Genomic DNA, 16,136 nt, shown 5'->3' on the forward strand with positions numbered 1-16,136 from the left:
TGGATTTCAACATGTTCAGGGTTGGATTTCAACATGTTCAGGGTTAGATTTCAACATGTTCAGGGTTGGATTTCAACATGTTCAGGGTTGGATTTCAACATGTTCAGGGTTGGATTTCAACATACGGTGTAGTAGGAGGCATGTTGTTTACCCCAAGTTGCAACTTTGGAAAGTCATCAACACACCTAAACAAATCAGCTGGATGGAGTGAGGGTTGAGGATAGAACTGACAGCAGCAGCCCTCTCTCCCTGGAGGTTTGTTTAGAAATGGAACTCTGTTAAGCCTGCTGCTAATTATTTTCTTAACACAGGTCTCTGCTTCTTGCTCATCGGGATCTGCAGAGTGGGGCAGGGTTGGAAGGGACCAGAGTTCATGGCCGCTGACACTGAGGTTGACTCCCCAGCAGTGAGTCAGTAGGATGACTCCTGGTTACACTAACATGTCAAGCCTGACACTGAGATGTTACCACCTGCCAAATATAACCAAAACCACTGACCACAATGTTAGCAGTTAGCACACAGCAGCACAGTGTGAAGAAACTCTGAGTGCATTCCAAATGGCACCCTATTCCCAATATAGTGCACTACTTTTTTTTTTTTTACCAGAGCACTATCAAGGGAGTAGGGCACCATTTGGGATGCAGTAATGTTAGAAGTTACAGTAGCTAGCACACAGCAGCACAGTGTCCGTGGCGAACCTCTCACCTGCACCTCTCCCTCCATGACCCCCAGCAGACGGAGAAAGTCCTCCTTAGAGAGGTCCATCACCCATGCTGCATTCTGTTGTCCTCTGCTGCTTTCTGGGGTTCTCTGGGGCCTTTTCACCTTTCCAGGCTCCACCGTCTGGATCTTCCCCTCTTTCTGTTTCTCTAGTGTGTTCTCCTCCTCCTCTTTGGTGAAGGCTTTGGTGGGCTGGGTAACCCGGTTTATCTGTCTGTCATCTGGGCCCTCCATGGCTGTGCTGCTCCTGGACCGCATTCTCACCTGCAGGGGGAAGACGGACGACAGGGACTCTGAATCCACAGCCCAAATAGAATATTGGCAATTCCACGGTAACTGAATTGCACTTTGGCATACATTTTAAAGTAAAAAAAACAGAGACAAACAAAAACCATTGATATCAAATTTTAACAAAGCATATAACTCTATGCACAAGGACTACTTTCAACAATTTCCACAGAAAATATTACAAAAACTAATTTAGTGGAAGAACTGTGCAGAGCAAACTTTGGTGACGGAATTATGGTAAAATCTCCCTCTGGGTTTTATGCGACCATGTTTTCCAAAGACTTAAATATCTGCTCAGATTCAAGATTCAAAGTTGTCTGCAGAAAGAATGGGGTGTCAGCTATGACATTGACACCTTGAGTTTGAAAAAATCTCTTATGGTTATTGAATTACAGTAAGTGAAGTGGATTTACACCCGGTAATGGAATTACGGTAACGGAATTACATAATGGGGCCCTGATCTGTACTACACATGAAATGCATAATTATGCATATTAGTGTCATTCTCCTTAAGTTTCACAAGTTTTGACATCAGAGTCCGAGAGACGGAGCGAGCGAGAGAGAGACGGAGCGAGCGAGAGAGAGACGGAGACAGAGAGAGACAGAGCGAAACAGAGCACGGAGAGGGAGTGATGGAGAGACGGAGAGGGAGCGAGCGAGAGACGGAGCGCGAGACGGAGAGAGAGCGAGACGGAGAGGGAGCGAGAGAGCGAGACGGAGAGGGAGCGAGAGAGCGAGACGGAGAGGGAGTGAGAGAGCGAGACGGAGAGGGAGTGAGAGAGCGAGACGGAGAGGGAGTGAGAGAGCGAGTCGGAGAGGGAGCGAGAGACGGAGAGAGAGCGAGACGGAGAGGGAGCGAGAGGGAGCGAGACGGAGAGGGAGTGAGAGAGCGAGTCGGAGAGGGAGCGAGAGAGACGGAGAGGGAGCGAGAGGGAGCGAGACGGAGAGGGAGTGAGAGAGCGAGTCGGAGAGGGAGCGAGAGAGACGGAGCGAGAGCGAGACTGAGCGAGAGACGGAGAGGGACGGAGCGAGCGACGGAGAGAGAGCGAGACTGAGACGGAGCGAGACTGAGACGGAACGAGAGCGAGACGGAACGAGAGCGAGAGAGACGGAGCGAGACGGAGAGCGAGCGAGAGCGAGACCGTGCGGTAGCAGAGAGAACAGTCTATGACTTGGGTGGCTGGAGGCCTTCCTCTGACCCCGCCTGGAATAAACATTTTTGGGCCTTCCTCTGACTGGTATAGAGGTCTTGGATGGCAGGGAGCTCAGCCCCAGTGATGTACTGGGCCTTACGCACTACCCTCTGTACCACCGTGTGATCCGATGCCAAGCAATTTCCATACCAAGCAGTGACGCAGCCAGTCAAGAAGCTCTCAGTGGTGTATCTGTAGAACTTTGAGGTTCTGAGGGCCCATGCCAAATATTTTTAGCCTCCCGAGGGGGAAGAGGCGTTGTCGTGCCCTCTTCATGACTGTGTTGGTGTGTGTGGACCATGATAGATCCTTAGTGATATGGACACCAAGGAACTTGAAGCTCTTGACCAGCTCCACTACTGCACAGACGATGTGAATGGGGGCCAGTAAAAAAGCTTGTACAAGAGAACAAATGTACTTCATGTAATCTCAGCCACGTTTAAGTATAACCTCAAGACTTTTAATCAATAGCAGAAATGCAGCATATTCACAGTATTTCCTCTGTGATCTCACATACTCTCTCTCACCTCCGACTAATGCTCCGTGTCATTCCTGCTGTACACCCAGAGTGCATAGCATTTCATACTGCTCCCCTTTTCTGTTTCTTAAATTGCTGTTCTTGATTGTGATTAGGTGTGGGACCCAACCCAGTGAGTGAGAATGGTCTAGAAGAACGTTCTCATGGGGACTTTTAACAACATCTGGAACTAAATGAATATTATGAGGCAAGTAGCTATAATAGCAACTGTGTTCTTCTAACCTGGATAAACTAATATATTCAGTGTGATGTTAATGCATCAAAAAGCAGGTGCCCTTGAATGGTAGGCTATATAAACCCACACCAATACAGGACTGCCATGACTTTACAGTATTCATGTGTAACTCTAATCTCTTTCACCAGACACCTTCCCGCTATGCTCAATTAGCCTGGGGACAAGGTTACTGTAATTGTAACTACAGCATATGTAGTGGGTTAGTTACTGCCTTTACTGCTGCTTGGACACTCTGCACTCTGTACTTATAATAAAAGAGAAATGAGGACATTTCCTGGCCAAGCGCTCTCGGCCCCCAACTGTGCCAGCCAAGTCAGATCCATTGTTTCCATTGTCCTACAATCTAGAGAGCCAGAGACAGGCTTTCCATCATCTCACACCAGGGAGCTAGGCTACAGTAGGCCTGGCCTGGCTGGCCTTGTTTGGACATTGATCCGACCAGTGTGTTTGTTGTGTCTCTGTAATTAGAGTCTAAGGAATGGGTCAGCTTCAGAAGCATCATTATCTCTGTGTATCAGAGGCGGATCACGCAATATACTCATAACAGATGGGCAATTTTGATTGAATATGGAAGATAAATAGATGAAAAGTTATGTTTGAATCAAAATAATCAACTCTCATATCGGGAGTCTTGCTTTGGGACAATGCCCGGGATGATGATAATGATGATGATGATGACACATCATCAACACAATAGCCCAGATAGCAAACACAGACACAGGGGATCCATAATCTGCGGTGAGGGTGCTCAGGGAAAGAACACGATGAGGCCATTTCATCTGAATGGGGCCAAAGTGCCCCAAGTTCGCACAGTCTCGGATGAAAGAAGTGTGTGACTCAGACTGAGAGAATCTTGTCAGCAAAATAGTAGCAGCTACTTTAGAGCTGGGCGTTAATAGTCGTTGTTTCAGGGGAGATGCCAAGCGCTCTCGCATGTACAGCCATGGAGCGTCAGTTTGATTTTAACCAAAATGAAGAAATGTGGAAAGAAAATAAAGCTAAGACAAGCTGTGGGTGACAGCAGGTAGAATATTGCATTGGGGTGTTTACCTAAAGGTTCTGTATCGAATATCTTGAACAGGCTCTGGGGAAAGGGTGGCAATATTTATGATGTTATTCAGAAGTTGCTTCAAACCATATGAAGTCACCCACTACAATGTACATGTTCTCCTCTGTCTCATGCCCATCCTTCAATAACAGTGAAGTTAAAACAGAAAATAAAACTACTATTTGCTGTTGTTCACAACGTGTATTCCACTTATAGGGATGTGATCATGCCAGGCTGGTGTCCCCAACTTACAATTACGCTGATGGTACAGCGTACCATTATGTCCGTCCCAAATGGCACCCTATTCCCTACATAGTGCACTACTTTTGACCAGGGCCCATTGGTAGTAGGGTGCCATTTGGGATGCGACCTACAGATGTAGGATCTTAATTTGATCATCCTGTTTTATGAAAACTTATATTTTAAACTTGTGGTATATTTGAGGTTTAAAAAGGCATTTTTGTCATTTTCACTTTGAAATTTCAGACTTGATTTCCCCTTAACCCCTACAAAAATGTCCATGAATTATAATCCACATAATAATTGCAGGATTATTTTCCTGCTGTAGCAAACTGGCTCAAATTAAGATCCTACATTTGTATGTGAATTCTCTGCCCATGATAAGAGGGAGGTAAGTAAGGGCAGACCCCTATTTGTGAGCTGGACCTTGGGCTAGGCGGCATGCACAGCTGTCTGCTGGTGAAGTTTTCCTTAAGTATTTATAGTGGACCCCATCCCTCCACTTGTGCAGTGGGACGCAGAAGGGAAAACTCCAAAAGACTATCACTTTATAAGCCATCAGCATTCTAAACAGATGACAATACTTTTAGTCCACAGCTGTAGGTCTCACACACACCAGCCACCAATTGTAAATAAATCTTCACTGCTGCTTGTCAGACTGGGCTGCAGTGCTCATATGATCACACAGTTGCTAACTCACTAATACGCTCCTATGATTCTCTGCACACATTTTTCAAGATTTATGCTACATCCTCTAATATTCAAAGACCCCTGCTATTTATAGAAACAAATGGTGGATAATGATAGCACTTCCGGGCTTCTCTCGCACTCACATTCCTCCATGGGCATGTGGACAGTGCAACTAATCTGGGAAACAGACTGGCGGTGTGGGCCAAGGCAGTTGCCGGTTTGGTTCAAGGCAGTCCTATTGTCAGACAACTCATTTGAAATCTATGCTTTGGCTAATTTTGTTCCTGTATAGCAGAGGAGGCTGATTGGGAGGAGCTATAGGAGGACAGGCTCATTGTAATGGCTGGAATGGAATAAATGGCACGGTATCAAACATATGGAAACCCCCATTTATTCCATTCCAGCCATTACAATGAGCCTGTCCTCCTACAGCTCCTCCCACCAGCCTCCTCTGCTGTATAGTTACAGTGGAAGATTTAATGAAGTGTTTGGTGCAATCATGGCTACTTGTGGACGGTCACCCAGACCAGCCTACTTAGTCCATGTAAAACTAGGTACTAACAGTGTAACGTACGCACTTGAGTTAGGAAGCAGGTGCAGAAGCTGAGTTTTTTGCAGGGGGCAATGCAAATAGTCTGGGTAGCCATTTGATTAGCTGTTCAGGAGTCTTATGGCTTGGGGGTAGAAGCTATTTAGGAGCCTCTTGGACCTAGTCTTGACTCTCCTGTACCGCTTGCCGTGCGGTAGCAGAGAGAACAGTCTATTACTAGGGTGGCTGGAGTCTTTGACAATATTTAGGGCCTTCCTCTGACACCGCCTGGTATAGAGGTCCTGGATGGCAGGAAGCTTGGCCTCGGTGATGTACTGGGCCGTATGCACTACCCTCTGTAGTGCCTTGCGGTCGAAGGCCAAGCAGTTGCCATACCAGTGAGTGATGCAACCCATAAGGATGCACTCAATGGTGCAGCTGTAAAACCTTTTGAGGATCTGAGGACCCATGCCAAATCTTTTTAGTCTCCTGAGGGGGAATAGGTTTTGTCATGCCCTCTTCACGATTGTCTTGGTGTACTTGGACCATATTAGTTTGTTGGTGATGTGGACGCCAAGGAACTTGAAACTCTCAACCTGCTCCACTACAGCCCTGTTGATGAGAATGGGGGTGGTCCTCCTTTTCCTGTAGTCCACAATCATCTCCTTTGTCTTGATCACGTTGAGGGAGAGGTTGATGTCCTTGCACCACACGGTCAGGTCTCTGACCTCCTCCCTATAGACTGTCTCATCGTTGTCGTTGATCAGACCTACCACTGTTGTGTCATCAGTAAACTTAATGATGATGTTGGAGTCATGCCTGGTCGTGCAGTCATGAGTGAACAGGGAGTACAGGAGGGAACTGAGCACGCAACCCTTGAGGGGCCCCCGTGTTGAGGATCAGCGTGGCGGATATGTTGTTACCTACCATTAACACCTGCTGGCGGCCCGTCGGGAAGTCCAGGATCCAGTTGCAGAGGGATGTGTTTAGTCCCAGGGTCCTTAGCTTAGTGATGAGCTTTGAGGGCACTATGGTGTTTAACGCTGAGCTGTAGTCAATGAATAGCATTCTCACATAAGTGTTCCTTTTGTCCAGGTGTGAAAGGGCAGTGTGGAGTGCAATAGAGATTGCATCATCTGTGGATCTGTTGGGGCGGTATGCAAATTGGAGTGGGTCTAGGGTTTCTGGGATAATGGTGTTGATGTGAGCATGACCAGATTTACAAAGCATTTCATGGCTACAGACGTGAGTGTTACCTTAGTCATTTAGGCAGGTTACCTTAGTGTTCTTGGGAACAGGAACTATGGTGGTCTGCTTGAAACATGGTATTGGTATTACAGACTCAGACAGGGAGAGGTTGAAAATGTCAGTGAAGACACTTGCCAGTTGGTCAGCGCATGCTCGGTGTACACATCCTGGTAATCCGTCTGGCCCTGCGGCCTTGTGAATGTTGACCTGTTTGAAGGTCTTAATCACACAGTCGTCCGGAACAGCTGATGCTCTCCTGCATGTTTCGGTGTTACTTGCTTCGAAGCGAGCTGTCACGACTCCTACCAAAGGTGGCTCCCCTTCCTCTTCACCCGATTCAGGTTCACCATTTCTTATAGACCAGGCTCCCTGAACACGAAGGCCGACGCACTGTCCCGTCTCTATGACACGGAGGATCGGGCCATCGATCCTACTCCCATCCTTCCAGCCTCTAGGCTGGTGGGACCGGTGGTATGGGAGGTGGACTCGGACATCGAGCGGGCGTTACGGGTGAAACCTGCGCCTCCTCAGTGTCCGACAGGTCGCAAGTACGTGCCGCTTGGTGTTCGTGATCAATTGATTCGGTGGGCTCACACACTACCCTCTTCGGGTCATCCTGGTGTGACGAGGACAGTGCGGGGTCTCAGGGGGAAGTACTGGTGGCCCACCTTGGCAAAGGACGTTAGGTTCTATGTCTCTTCCTGTTCGGTGTGCGCCCAGAGTAAGGCTCCTAGGCACCTTCCTAGAAGGAAGTTACAGCCCCTCCCCATTCCACAACGGCCATGGTCTCACCTATCAGTGGATTTCCTGACCGATCTCCCCCCGTCTCAGGGGAACACTACGGTTCTGGTTGTTGTGGATCGGTTTTCTAAGTCCTGCCGTCTCCTCCCGTTGCCCGGTCTCCCTACAGCCCTACAGACTGCAGAGGTGCTATTTACCCATGTCTTCCGGCACTACGGGGTGCCGGAGGACATCGCCTCTGATCGAGGTTCCCAGTTCACGTCCCGGGTATGGAGGGCGTTTATGGAGCGTCTGGGGGTCTCGGTCAGCTTGACCTCCGGTTATCACCCCGAGAGTAATGGGCAGGTGGAGAGAGTGAACCAGGAGGTGGGTAGGTTTCTGCGGTCGTATTGCCAGGACCGGCCAGGGGAGTGGTCTAGGTACGTTCCTGGGCGGAGTTGGCCCAGAACTCACTCCGTCACTCTTCTACAAACCTATCACCATTTCAGTGTGTGTTGGGCTACCAGCCGGTCCTGGCACCATGGCATCAGAGTCAGACTGAGGCTCCTGCGGTGGAGGAGTTGGTGCAGCGCTCCAAGGAGACCTGGAGAGCCGTCCAGGAATCCCTCAAGCAAGCCAGTGGACGGCAGAAGAGGGGTGCTGACCGCCACCGCAGTGAGGCCCCCGTGTTCGTACCGGGGGACAGGGTCTGGCTCTCGACCCGAAACCTACCCCTCCGCTTGCCCTGCCGGAAGCTGGGGCCACAGTGTGTGGGGCCCGTCAAAGTCCCGGGGAGGATAAACGAGGTGTGTTATAGATTACAACTCCCTTCCTATTATCGCATTAACCCCTCGTTTCATGTGTCTCTCCTCAGGCCGGTGGTAGCTGGTCCCCTGCAGGACGGTGAGGTCCCTCCGCCCCCTCTGGACATCGAGGGGCCTGCAGTACCTCGTGGACTGGGAGGGGCCCGGAGAAGAGTTGCTGGGTACCGGTGGGGGACATCTTGGACCCGTCACTGTTGAGGGATTTCCATCGCCTCCATCCGGATCGCCCTGCGCCTCGCACTCCGGGTTGCCCTCGGGGGGGGGGGGGGGGGGGGGGGTACTGTCACGACTCCTACCGAAGGTGGCTCCCCTTCCTGTTCGGGTGGTGCTCGGCGGTCGTCGTCACCGGCCTACTAGCTGCCACTGATCCCTTTTCCCCTTTCTGTTTATTGGTTTCACCTGTTTTGTGTGTAGGCTGATTAGTCGGGCTATATTAGCCAGTAGGCCCGCCTGCTCTTTGTGCGGGATTGTTTTGTGTTGCTCTGAGCACGTTCGAGGTTGACGTGTTTTGTGCGTGGGTTTTTCTCCGGACTGTTTGAGTCCCCCTGTTTGGGGCATTTGTTTTGTGTGCGCCCTGTGTTTCGTGGGGTGGCTTATGTTCGCTTGTGTGCAATAAATAGCACTACCCTGTGCTCTCTGCTTCCTGCGCCTGACTTCGCACCCACTACGCCCAAAGCGTTACACGAGCATAGAAGTTATTTAGCTCGTCTGGTAGGCTTGTGTCACTGGGCAGCTCTCGGCTGTGCTTCCCTTTTGTAGTCTGTAATAGTTTGCAAGCCCTGCCACATCCAACAAGCGTCAGAGCCGGTGTAGTACAATTCGATCTTAGTCCTGCATTGATGCTTTGCCTGTTTGATGGTTCATCATAGGGCATAGCAGGATTTCTTATAAACTTCCGGGTTAGAGTCCCGCTCCTTGAAAGCGGCAGCTCTACCCTTTAGCTCAGTGAGAATGTTGTCTGTAATCCATGGCTTCTGGTTGGGGTATGTACGTACAGTCACTGTGGGGACGACGTCCTTGATGCACTTGTTGATAAAGCCAGTGACTGATGTGGTGTACTCCCGGAACATATTCCAGTCTGTGCTAGCAAAGCAGTCCTGTAGTTTAGCATCTGCTTCATCTGACCACTTTTTTATAGACTGAGTCACTGGTGCTTCCTGATTTAATTTTTTCTTGTAAGCAGGAATCAGAAGGATAGAATTATGGTCAGATTTGCCAAATGGAGGACGAGGGAGAGCTTTGTATGCGTCTCTGTGTGTGGAGTAAAGGTGATCCAGAGTTTTTTCCCTCTGGTTGCACATTTAACATGCTGATAGAAATTTGGTAAAACGGATTTAAGTTTCCCTGCATTAATGTCCCCGGCTACTAGGAGCACCACCTCTGGGTGAGCATTTTCTTTTTGCTTATGGCGGAATACAGCTTATTGATTGTTGTCTTAGTGCCAGCCTCAGTCTGTGGTGGTATGTAAACTGCTACGAAAAATACAGATGGTAGATAGTGTGGTCTACAGCTTATCATGAGATACTCTACCTCAGGCGAGCAAAACCTCGAGACTTCCTTAGATGTTGTGCACCAGCTGTTGTTTACATATTTGCATAGGCCCCTGCCCCATGTCTTAACAGAGGCTGCTGTTCTGTCCTACCGATGGAGTTTATAACCCGCCAGCTGTATGTTCTTAATGTCGTCGTTCAGCCACGACTCAGTGAAACATAAGATATTACAGTTTTTAATGTCCCGTTGGTAGGATATAACTGCTTTCAGTTCGTCCCAAGTCCATGTGCACGTAATGATGGTCCCTGGACGGTGGTTAGTAGACCGGCGACGTCGAGCACTGAAGAGGGAGAGTGGGAGTAGACATGACAGACAGGTGCTGGCAGCTGTCCAAATCCTCCCCACTTGAATTTGTAGCTATTCAAAAAATGCCTTTGAAATGGAATTAGATTCAGCCATGCATGCGACTGAAGACTCCCAATGCGACTAAATATTGGAAGAGGTACATTGATTGTGGAGAGACTTTATTTTGAAGACCTAAAATCCAATCCTGCTGCTGTACAGTAACTCGGAGTGAAGTGGAGAAAAAGCAGCGTTATACTCCTCTGAGAATAATAATGGTGATAATATGCTGAGTAGATTTCACCCCATTTCCAAAAGCGAAATATTATGTTGTGGTCGTCTTGACAACCCTATATGGGGTACACAGTAGAGAGAGCTGTGTTCAACATCAGAACTTCACACAGCTTTGTACTTCGTTTATCAGATGATTGAGTGAGCTCTCTCTGGGAGTCTGCTTTGCACCATGTTGTATTCATGAGTTCAGCTGCCACTGTCAGTAAGTACCACTGCCAGCTGGGGTGGGGGGGAGGGAACAATCCAAACAAAGCTATCAAAACTAAAACAAAGTTACGATAAGTCACTTCTAATGAGAACACAGCTCGAATGGAACCCCCATGACTCTGTGCGGAGATTCTGTACATTTCAAACCCTGGTCACCTCTGGGTTAGACTGATTAGCTACAGCATATTATTATTCAGTCTCCCTCTGTGAGACGCATATCACTGAGAGTTTATAGGTTCAAGAGGAGGTCACTCTGTCTTTTCGATGTCACAACTCTCTGTAAATGCAGTGGAAAGCAGTCACTTCCTGAAGTCTCCTACCATCCCAGGACCAAGACAACCTTGTGACCAAAGGTCAGGTGGGGTCCCGGGTGACTGAGGGTCCAGAGCAGGGTGGTAAAACAAAACTCTGTGAAACTCTGTACAAGAAGGAAAACTGTCTCCATGGATTCAGACTGACAAAGCTGAGACCAAAGTTATAGACTGTGTAAATAGAACAACATTGTCATCTGGTTATATGCATCTGGTTAGGTTACATATTCCACAACGCCATGTGCTGTAGTAATGCTATGGTTTGTTATGTGGTATCACACCAAATAAAAATGTCCAGACCACTGATATACAATTTACTAAACCTCTGGGGACAGCTTACCACTGTGTAAATGTAACTCCGCAGACCTCAACACACTACACTGTACAATGATATAGTCCGCTATTCATTTTAAGCGCTTACTGCATGAAGTGCTGATGTATACAGTGGACTGAGAGTAGAATATCACTGGGTCCTGGTCAGGTTCCAATCTGTAGTATTTCAGATCTTAATCTCACCTCGCTACTGACAACTTCCCCCCTGGCGCGGGCAGAACCCACCTGCTAGTGTTGGACCCCCACATACACTCATACATATAGTACACCTCTATCATCATCTGTAGGGCTTCCAACATTGGAGTTGGACAGAATGTATTCTTACTCTTATCACAAAAGCAAAGGGGAAGATTAAATGGTTCCTGAAATGTCAGGGTTATCAAGATAGCCTTATAATTTGAAGGAGCACTGTACAAGGAAGCTATCTGGTAGTCTGAGTCACAGAAGAGACTTCTGTGATTCGTAGAGTGGTATATTTTGAGTTGATGATCCACATCCTTTGGCAACATTACATGACATAATTATCTGCCACCTTACAAGGAAGGGTATGTGAAGTCCGACAATGAGTGAGCAGCAGGGTTCATGGAAAGGCTGGTATAAAATTAGAAATCAGACTCTTGACCAAGTTGAAAGTTCTAAACAACAAGAAGCCAGGCCAGGGTTTTTTAGCAGGAATCAGATTGACCATGACTTGACTTCCCCTAACATCATCATGCCTCTCCTCTCACAATCCAATTCAATTCCCAGTCAAACAGCAATTAAAATGAATGAGCAAAATGTATGGCATGTTTGTATCTATCTTCGCAAGCCTATGTGCTAATGTCTAATACGTGGCTATGGGTCTACCAAACTGACATCAGTGGCCAGCTGCAGTCCTCTGTCAAGCTGGCCAGTCTCAAATGCCTTTCTAGTGGAATGACGATGAAGTCACTTCCCTCAAAGCGAGAGACGAAGAGACATCTACGAGGGAGAGTGAAGGAAGGAGAAAGGGGGAGAGAGGAAAGTGTGTGAGCAGGGGGTTTAATGCTGACTGTGTTTTATTCTTTTGGTATTTACAGCCTATTTTCTCCCTAAGCATGAAACACTCAACTATTTTGGTTGTCATCAGTTTCCCAGAAAACACATACTGTCATAACCTCTAAAAGTCAGAACAAATGGGGCGAGGACTAAATTCTTGCAAGAGAAAAAAAAAGACAGCTCACAAAATTGTCTGTAGGACGATTAGACTTATCTTACAGTAAATATAATATTTTTTTCTATATAACATGCTAATAAGGCTTTATATTAGTAAAGGTGAGTTGAAAGATGTGTTATATTCTGAACACAAATTTCAAATGGTCCCTCATTCGGGTGAAAATACACATAGTACAGCGGCTCTTACAAAGCTGAATTGAATCAGCTGACCTGCTATAATTTCAAGGACTTTAATTCCCTTTGTTAGGAGCAGTCCAATAGCAAGGGCTGGAAATGATTCTGTGTTGCTTCAGATGCAGCTGTTCAAGCTGATAATGAGTGAAGAATCCAGAGACACTCTAAATCGCTCTGTGTATGTGCGTGTCTGTGTGTGTGTTTGTGCATGTCTTGGTCCTGCTGTACATCCAATGTACCACACCTTCCACTCTTCAGTGTGTAGGCAAGCTGGATGATTTCATGAAGGGTGGAATGTTAACTAGCATGGTGGCAATGCATTGCTTCCCTTGATCATTTTCTATGAGGCACACTTTTCAGGGATGTAAAATCACCCACAGCATTTTGCTGACAATGGGTTATTCACTCAAACGATCACATCAGTCATCTCCATTCAACATTCTTGAGATACTTTTTTTTAAGGAAGTGCACATACTGATCTATGGCAGACAGAGATAATATAGTAATATTTCACTGGTCTCTGACAGACAGGGATAATATTAATATTTCACTGTGATCTCCTATCTGGTAAGAAGGCAAATGTAATCCATCTTGCTCTAGTCCCTTATTTTGTTGTCATGAGAACAGAGGTGATGTTGTTATGAAACCAAACATGAGGACCTGCACTGCTGTTTCCATCACTGGAAGATTGCTTAGCTAAATTAGTTAAGTGATCTCATGGTTCACTGTCTTATCACTTGGGCTTTGGCTGCCAGTGAAGTGATGCCACCGACACACAGTAAATCAGATGAGGGAATGCAGAATGACAATCTGAGTTCTAGACAGACTGGAGTAGAGGAGAGACATCCACAGGCAGTCATTTTATTCAATCCTTTATTTAACTAGGAAAGTCAGTTAAGAACAAATTCATATTTACAATGACGGCCTACCCCGGCCAAAACCTAACGACGCTGGGCCAATTGTGCGCCGCCCTATGGGACTCCCAATCACGGCCAGTTGTGATACAGCTTGGAATCTAACCAGGGTCTGTAGTGACGCCTCTAGCACTGAGATACAGTGCCTTAGACTGCTGCGCCACTCGAGAGCCCCTGGGTTCCCGAGTGTTCATACGTAATACTCGTTAACTACCCAACGTGTCAGTAATCTGTCCAAGAAGGTACACTCCATTAAAATCATTCCAGCTTGTTAATGGAGGTTAAGGAGGACATGTAAAATTGTCCAGAATAATATCCTTATTATTACCAAAAAAATGAGATCCTTGTAAATTGTCCTCTCAGAAATTGGCATTTATATGCAACAGGACCTCACTATGTCTTTAGTTGTTCTGAACGCTATTGGCACTGTCAAAAATATTTCAAAACAAACTTACCTATGAGCTGTCTATTACAAATGACAATAGACATTTTAAACCCCTTGTTCATCCCCCACATAACACAGGATTTCTGTGTGGAGTTCCTATCACCGATGACAATGATGTGATGACGCAAAGCCACTGAAGCCCTCCCTAATCCGCATGGACAGCAGACATGTATTGTATCATCGCAGAGGGGAATACTCTTTAGATCTGATTCAAAATAACTTACAATAAAAAGAGTGGAAAAAGTTATTAATGAAACGCTCCTTAGTCCGCCTAGGAGGGAGTACCACAGGCTGGCGGAGCCCACATCATATGTATATGCCATTTAACAGATGCTTTTATCCAAAGCGACTTGCAGTCATGCGTGCATACATTGTACTTATGGGTGGCGCTGGGAATCAAACCCACAACCCTTGGCGTTGCAAGCGCCATGCTCGACCGACTGAGCCACATGGGACCACTGGCTGCCACTGGAGTAACAGAAGGGGTGAGGCAGCTCCACTGTTTACTTTGTGCCTTCAAACATGGAAGCTCTTATCAGAATAAAGCCCTTTGGGTACAGCTATTGTTTTCACCTGGGAAAACGTCTAAGTGGAGAGACAAGATATTATCTGTCCATGTAATATACTGTATGTCTCCTTAAGTTAAGAAGGAGAGATATTTGTGAACACTAATTACTTCAATTTAACTTGTTCAACTTGTTCTTAGTTCAACTGTCATTCAACTTGAACACGTTTGACATGTTTCAAAGATTTTCAGTCCTGAGAAAGTTGAATAACCATTGCAGGGGTCGGCAACAGGTGGCCCACGGGCCAAAAACCAGCATGCCATCGTTTTTTTTATCATAAAAGATTGAAATCACCAGGAATTCTGCTGAAAATGAATTTAATTGAGGAAATCTGTTCACCACAAATTTAAAAAAGATGTGAACCAGTCTCAATGTAATCAAGGTATAAAATTATTGTATTTGAAAATACAATCTCTATCTGGGCTTAGTTGTGGTCAATTTGCAGTGTACAAATTATTATATTTATGTTCCGGCCCCCCCGACAATCCGCTCCGACAAAAATCTAGTTGCTTACCCTTGAACTATTCTCTTTACTCTGTTTTGTTACTCTGCTTTTGGTACATTTAAGAGTTCCTCTTGAGAGAGAGGGAGCTAAAGCTTTCTTCTGGTAAAAGATGTCATCAATTAACCTCCTAATGTACAATTTCCTGAGTTGAGCCTGGACCGGACGTCAGAGCGAGTGGCAACAAAACGAATGTTCTTAACCAACTCACTGATTCACAATGTGTTCCACACTGACCCATTCATGACTGGGTCAACCTCTACACACATGGGTTAGTGGATGTTATCAAGAATGAATCAATACTGAACCATGGACTGCAACAGAAATGTATGTTTAATTCTAAGTAACATCTTATTCATTATAGAGAACTACTGTATATAAAGTCATTCTCAGTAGACACAACTCTTTCATGAAATACAGCAGTGAATGTAGCAATTCATTCCACTTTATGAATGGAATTTTTCCTTACCTGTTCTCAATGGTTCCAAATCACAGGTGACGACAGGTTAAAAGGTGAATATCTGAGTTACTGAGAATCAAGTCCCACAGTAAAAACAGTGTCTCCTCAATGTCTCAATGTACTTCAGTTACCTTGACTGTGTGTGTCAAAAGGAGACACCATGATAAAGGTAGATTTGTCAAAAGATATTTATCCTCTCTCCTGTTACTCTTCTCTTTTACCTTGCTTCTCCTCTTCTCTCCTGTCAAAGTTACAGAGGCAATGAAAAGCCGTCTGAAGATAAACCCCAAGCTTTGTCCTAACCCAGGGGTTTGGGCCAGCAGAGTCACAGTGAGGCGATGCGTGAGTGAGTGAGTGAGTGAGTGAGTGAGTGAGTGAGTGAGTGAGTGAGTGAGTGAGCGAGCGAGCGAGAGAGTGAGAGAGACCAGCAGACAAGAGGAGGTGGTCAGAGTTGCTTCAACTGTCACTTTTTGCCACAGTTTTCTCTTCAAATAGAGATATCCAGAGATAGATGGAGAGGAGGGTAGATACTGTAAGTGCAGACAACCTTTGTCAGAAGCCAAGACCCTGCCTTTTCCCCTGTTGTTCCTGGGCAGGAGAGTGTAGAACTCTTGAGTGTAGTGGATAGCT

At 46.5% G+C, this 16,136-nt stretch overlaps 1 protein-coding gene across 1 annotated transcript in view; it reads right to left on the minus strand.

The window, feature by feature from the left end:
- LOC139556158 (filamin-A-interacting protein 1-like) overlaps window positions 1-16,136 on the minus strand; it is a 34,155-nt gene extending 18,019 nt beyond the window's left edge. Inside the window, exons 1-2 of the mRNA XM_071369734.1 lie at window positions 15,516-16,136; window positions 706-984 (exon numbers count right to left, since the gene is read on the minus strand). Coding sequence (XP_071225835.1) covers window positions 706-978 — 273 coding nt within the window. The 5' untranslated portion in view covers window positions 979-984; window positions 15,516-16,136. The remainder of the gene's footprint in view (window positions 1-705; window positions 985-15,515) is intronic.

This window comes from Salvelinus alpinus, chromosome 27, assembly GCF_045679555.1.
Source record: "Salvelinus alpinus chromosome 27, SLU_Salpinus.1, whole genome shotgun sequence".
NCBI classification, from domain to species: Eukaryota; Metazoa; Chordata; class Actinopteri; order Salmoniformes; family Salmonidae; genus Salvelinus; species Salvelinus alpinus.